The 6,600-nt window shown below is 34.7% G+C and overlaps 1 protein-coding gene across 1 annotated transcript; it reads right to left on the bottom strand.

Moving 5' to 3' along the window:
- Positions 1 to 4,411: 4,411 nt before the first annotated feature.
- Positions 4,412 to 5,953, bottom strand: LOC141486733 (zinc finger BED domain-containing protein 5-like). Its single transcript, XM_074185238.1, has one exon. It carries the CDS (start codon positions 5,951 to 5,953, stop codon positions 4,412 to 4,414), a length of 1,542 nt encoding a protein of 513 aa, XP_074041339.1.
- Positions 5,954 to 6,600: the final 647 nt, after the last annotated feature.

Raw genomic sequence — 6,600 nt, 5'->3', positions numbered from 1 at the left:
AACATATTAAATTTGCTCAATACATCGTAACTACTACGAAGAGCCTTTTTTCCAAAATTAAAACTCCTTTGAAAACTTTGGAAAAGTCAAATGTAGTATATGAAATTCCTTGTCATACATGTGACAAGACATATGTTGGTCAAACATCTAGAATTTTATCTGGACGCATAACGTCGCATAAAAGTGATTGTAATACAAACAAAATCACCTGTGCACTTGTAGAGCATGTCATCATCACTAAACACATAATGAACTACACCGAAGTGTAGTACAAAAACGGTTGTTTAAAGAAATGTTCTTTATCAAAAGGAATACCAATAACATGAACAAAAAGACTGAGCTCAACAACCTCAGCAACATTTTTAATTACATCTTAAAATTGGAACTAATTCCCCCAGGTTCCCCAAGCAACAGATAGTGTTTGTTCTTGGACGCAGTGCTGAGTCTGTCAAAACAACCAATCACTTCTTTCGTGAGTGTCTGGCAGCACTGTACCCATATTCAGATACTTTTGAATTTGCTAGTGTCAATTATGGTATTGGTGTGCCTTTTGGTAATCCTGTTTTGTTTTTTACTGTCAAATTTTCAAACTTCAAATGTCTATATAGAATGTCAATTATCAAATTTCAAATATTTTCTGTTTCCTCTCTCTTTATGGTTGATACCACGCCACTAGTAAGTGCGAAGCATGGCCAGTGAAATAATTTTAAAATTTCAAAATCTTTTAAATGTTTAAATTAAATAAGTTTATTGTACTTTTTCTCTGAAACTCAAAAATTTTACTGTGTGACACTTTTCTACATGACGAAAAGTGTTAACTTTGTTTTTCTCATTGCAACGTCTGACTTTTTACTATTACCTCAAGTTAGTGAGTACTTTTTTTTACCTATTTGCTTTACAATTTTGCTGCAATCACCATCATAAAAATCTTGTAGCTTTTCCTGAAGATGATAATGAATGTTATCGAAATATTGGAATAACTAGTTATAAGAGTACACTTCCGTTCTACTGATCACCCAAAGATATTTCGCAAGTTTTTTTATTAACTAGTCAGCACAGACTGTCCTTCAACTTCAATATATATATATATATATATATATATATATATATATATATATATACATATATATATATATATATATATATATATATATATATATATATATATATATATATATATATATATATATAACAGAATAATTAGTGACTGGATTAACTATAAATCGATTTAATTCGTGAGGTTGCAGTCAATAGCCGGGCTGTTACAAAGAAAACTCTTTATTATATGTCAAGCTTTCACACCTTCGTCAGGACAACTACAATAATAAGATTATATATCTTGTAAAAAATATATAAATATGGAGAACTTACTAACATGAGAATAAAATATAAAATGGTTCAAAAACAGATAGAAAAACATTAATAAATGACAGTTGATAAAAATTTTGGCTGACAATGTCAAGTGGGAAAATTCTGAATGATACTCGAATTACTAGATTTTTTATTTTCTTTATCATATTTCAGTAGGTACGTGTAAATTTTGCTAAGACTATCAATATCAGTTCGTTTATTCATTGAATGTTCTTCGTTATTAATATGTATCATTTCCAAAAATATTCTTTTCGTTGTATTGGTTTCTCTATCTAAAATATTTGGATTTTCAAAATTCATTTTATGATCCTCCGAATTAACATGTTCTGTTAATGCACAAGAATTAACATTTCGTCTATATATATATATATATATATATATATATATATATATATTTAGTTAGTTGATCTGTTTGTAATCTTCTTGGAAGGTCGGATGATACAAAGAAGACTTATAGAAGATTTCAGTGTTCTAAAGACAGCCTCAAAGAAGCGCTGGAAAAGGTGAAACAAAATACACTTTCGATATGTGGTGCAAGTCGAAGTTATGGAATACCAGAAAGCAAGCTCTTTAATAAGTTAAAAGGAAAGGTTCCTTCTGTGCGGAAAATGGGACCCATCCCGATTTTAACGGCGGATGAGGAAAATCTACTAGAAAATTGGATTCTTTCGAAAGCAATTGTGGGATTTCTCATGCACTCTGATGAGGTAAAAGACTCTGTCCAACGTGTTTTAAAAACAGTCCAACGAATAAATCCATTTGTGGATGACAGGCCTGGTCGCAAATGGTTTAAATTATTTTTGCAAAGACACCCAAAAATAACCATTAGAAATACTGAAATTATTTCTAAGTCTCGAGCAGCAGTAACTGAAGAAGCTATTAGAGGTTGGTTTCGGGAATTATATGAGTATTTGCATGTTGAAAATTGCACAGATATACTAAATGAGCCAAGCAGAATTTTAAATGCGGATGAGACAGGTCTGCAGACTTGTCCTGAAAGTGTCAAGGTTTTGGGTCCCAAAAATTAGCGAAATTTTTATGAAATTGCAAGTGGCCCGGAAAAGGATTCCATCACTGTACTTTGTACCTTCTCTACGTCATGTGCATCCATTCCTCCGATGATCATATACCCCTACAAACGCATTCCAAGAGATATAGCACAGAATATTCCTGAGAATCGGGGCATTGGACGTTCTAATAGTGGCTGGATGATACACAAAGTAAAATGTCCAATTTTATTATTACTGGATGGACACAAGTCACACATAAATGTGGAATTACACAATTATTGTTTACAAAAACAAATCATGTTGTACTGTCTCTTGCCAAATGCCACTCATATACTTCATCCATGTGATGTAGCGGTTTTCAAATCGCTAAAAGTACAGTGGAAACTCGAGGTTCAAAAATATAAGCAGGAAACTACTAAGTCTATAACAAAAAATACATTTGCCCCAATTTTCCATAGAGCTAACGAAGAGGCGATAAATTCAGAAATAATTAAAAATGGGTTCTGAAAGTGTGGTTTATATCCATTTAACGCTGCTGCTGTGAATTATTCTCAATGCATTTCCACCCGAAGACTAGAACTAGCAAATCACCAGTCCCAGGATGTATTTCTAGCAGTAGATGAATACAAAAGTGCTCTAAAAGTTCTTGAATTCCACACAAATCCCAACCTCTTATCTGAGTTCGAAAATATCGTGCGGGAAAAAATCCACTGATAAATCTCCTTTATATGATTTTTGGAAAATTTGTCGGAACGCAGTTGTAGTGGTGAAAAAACTATACAAAATGACTTGGTTGAGATTCCTGAAAATGATTCCGATGCTATACAAATGCTAGAATTATCGACTATAGAAGATTTACCAACCAACTACAATAAAAATGACCTGGTTGAGATTCCTGAAAATGATTCCGAAGCTATATAAATACTAGAATTACCGACTATAGAAGATTTACCAACCAACTACAATAATAATTGTATATATACAGCTGAAGAACTAATGAAATTTCCACTAGAAATCGATGGTTCCCTTTTTGAAACAAGTGAATTGGAAAATGAAAATACGAACAGCAACAAAGTAGAATCAAAGGTATCTGCCGAGCTACTTAGCGAAACCAGTATCTGTATTTTAGAAAAAAGTAAAAATTACATTTATGAAGAATCACCAAATATGAGCATCGATGTAGTTAACTCTATATTAGATGATATTATTGACGCCGTATTTGAAAATGTTCACGATGAAAACAATATCACTAATGAAGCCAAAACTATCCAAGTGGATGATTCTGAGAATCAGAAAATAATAGTGCACAGTAATTTAAAAATACTAACAAATGTATGGTCTCAATATTTGCACTGGCCAATAATCGAAAAAACACGGACAAAAAAAAACTCCAATGGCACCTATGCCCTCTGCAATTACATCGAAGAAATGGAAAGAATATACACAGACAAAAGATGCTGAAAAAAAAGGGAAGACTTGATTCTGAAAAGGAAAGCCATGAGGGAGACTAAGAAGCAAGAGAAGGAAAAGAACAAATCACAGTTTCCTAGAAAGAGGAACTAATGTTCTACCTCAGTGGTTCCTAACATTTTCAATGTCACTACCCCTGTGAACAAGTATGGGAATTGAGTTTACCCCTAGCCAATTTAAAATAATTAAAACCACACAAATTCGAACGAAAATATGTTTATTATCTAACTAAATTCTAAGAAATTGCACGTTTAGGTAACTAGTAAAGTAAAGTAATATGTAAATCTTGGAGTTAACTAGTGTGAAGGTTGAAATTGCTTTGCATTCGCAAGTTTGACAATATTAGGTTCGGTTTCACTCAACGCGCATCTCATGTCATGCTCAACATTCAGACGGTTTCTGGCTTTTGTTTTTAATGTAACAAGAGTTGAGAAACCAGTTTCACATCTGTAAGTTGTAGCAAATGGAATCAACATTTTTAAAGCTCTGTCAGCTATAATGGGATATTCTGCAGCTGCTTTTCGCCAAAATGTGCTTAGTTTATCATTTTGAAAATCAACTTACAATGAGTTATTCTCACGCAGCCCGAGAAACTCTACTTTCGCTGACTCATCTTCGTCCTTGAAAATATCGACGCAAGTAGAAAATGGTCTTAAAATCCAGGAGTAGGACTCACGACTGTCCATGTTCGGAAAATATTGCTGCAGTGAGTCTATCACGGCAGTTAAATGTTGAACCACGGAATTTTCAAACGTGATTTTCTCTTGTTTATTATTTACTAATTGCTTACTTAGTTGTGTAAACATTGACACATCACCAGCTTGAACTCTGCGTTGGTAAAGTTCCAATTTGCGCAAAAAACTTGCGATTTTATCCTGCAACGTCAAAATATTCGTTTCATTTCCTTGCAGTGAAATATTCAGACTATTAATTTCAGTGAAAAAATCAGCAAGGTACGCCATTTTTAGAATAAATGTTTGGTCTTTAATTTTTGCATAATATTCTTTTTCTTTTTGTGTTCTCTGATTTTCAAAAAACAATCCAATTTCTTCTCGTAATTCGTAAACCCTACTTAGAACTTTGCCTCTTGATAACCAACGTACCTCTGTATGGTACAAAAGAGCATTAAATGTAGCACCAACTTCATCGCACAAAACTTTGAATAATCTTGAGTTAGTAGCGCTGCCTCGAATATGATTAACAATTTTTACTATGTCACTCAACGTGTTTAGCAAATCTGGTGGAAGCGTTTTCACAGCCAAAGCGTAACGGTGTATCAAGCAATGATAGCCGAAAACTTGAGGAGCAACTTGTTTCACGAGTGCCTGAAAACCAGAACGGATGCCCATCATGGAAGGCGCCCCGTCTGTACAAGTACCAATCAGCTTCAACCAGTCTAGGCCATTTTCCTCAATAAACTCTTTTAGCGTTTGAAATACGTCTTCGCCGCGAGTAGTAGTGGGCAAAGACTTGCAGAACAAATATTCCTCCTTTACATCATCATCTTTAATGTATCGTGTAAACACCAATAATTGTGAACACGAAGCAACATCTGTGGACTCGTCCAACTGCAGCGCAAACATAGGACTTTCCTTTATTTCAGAAATAACGGTTGCTAGAATATCGGCACTCATTTCACATATGCGACTTTGAATAGTAGTGTTTGAGAGTGAGATTTGTTTAATCTTAGCTACATGTTGCTCACCAATAACAAGTGCTACTGCATCTAACAAGCAAGGTTTGATGAGGTCCTCTCCTATAGTGTGTGGTTTTTTATTACGTGCGATGCGATAAGCAATTTTGTATGAAGCTTGAAGGCATGATTCATTTGCTTTCTGTATATTGCCTGTAGAATCCATGCGGGAAGACTTCAGAATCCTCTCCTTTTTCTTAAAAAAATCTATATTTTTATCTGCGAACTCCTTGTGAACTTTAGCAAAATGTTCTTTTAATTTGCTCGGTTTCATGCTTTCTGGATTAAGCACTTTATTACATAAAACACACTGAGGCTTTTCTATATTTTTGTCTACGATGCTTGTGAAACCCCATTGTAGAAATGCTTCTTTATAAGTGCGCTTTTTGCCAGATGAAGTAGAAGCCATGTCAAAAACACCTGTAGGTACCTAAAACAAAAATCAACTAATACATACCTACGTAAACAAATCACTCGTGACAATATTAACGTGACGATATTAACAAACACTGCTTACCTTTGAATTTAAACAATTCAAAAATACGATTTCTGCAATGCGCGGCGGAACAAATAAAATGCGTGTTCTTCCTAAGCTTAGGTGAACAAAATGAACATCGCCGCCTGTCCGGCCCGCCGCTAGTCATGCTTCACCCCTCCCACACCGCAGCTCACCCGCCGCCGTCGCCGTCAGCCGCGAGCATGAGAGCGCCGTGCTACCGTTTACCGTACTATTATTTTGTTTATTGCTATTTTAATACTATTTCGTGCCATCCCGTGTTACCCCCTTAGAATCTCCGTTTTACCCCTGCGGGGGTAATTACCACCAGGTTAGGAACCACTGTTCTACCTGAACAAAATGGCAACCTAAAATTCAATTTCTTACCGTAGGTACTCATATAACACCGTCAATAACTAAAAAGAAAAAAACAAACTCAGGGGAGACCAATGCATCTGAAATAATAAGTGACAATTCGAAAGAATTTGCAGAAAATGGGAAATATGTTTTACAAGAAATAGGTGAACAGGTATATTTAGACCACGTTTTGAGTTTGACTA

This window comes from Leptinotarsa decemlineata, unplaced genomic scaffold (genome assembly GCF_025532065.1).
Source record: "Leptinotarsa decemlineata unplaced genomic scaffold, Ldec_3_MD MMD2_tig00026369_RagTag_RagTag, whole genome shotgun sequence".
Lineage (NCBI taxonomy): Eukaryota > Metazoa > Arthropoda > Insecta > Coleoptera > Chrysomelidae > Leptinotarsa > Leptinotarsa decemlineata.
Note: the sequence above shows the minus strand (reverse complement) of the source record. Positions and strands in the feature narration are given on the sequence as shown.

Excerpts from the sequence above, each read along its gene's own strand:
- LOC141486733 (XM_074185238.1), bottom strand. The coding sequence starts at position 5,953 with ATGGCTTCTACTTCATCTGGCAAAAAGCGCACTTATAAAGAAGCATTT.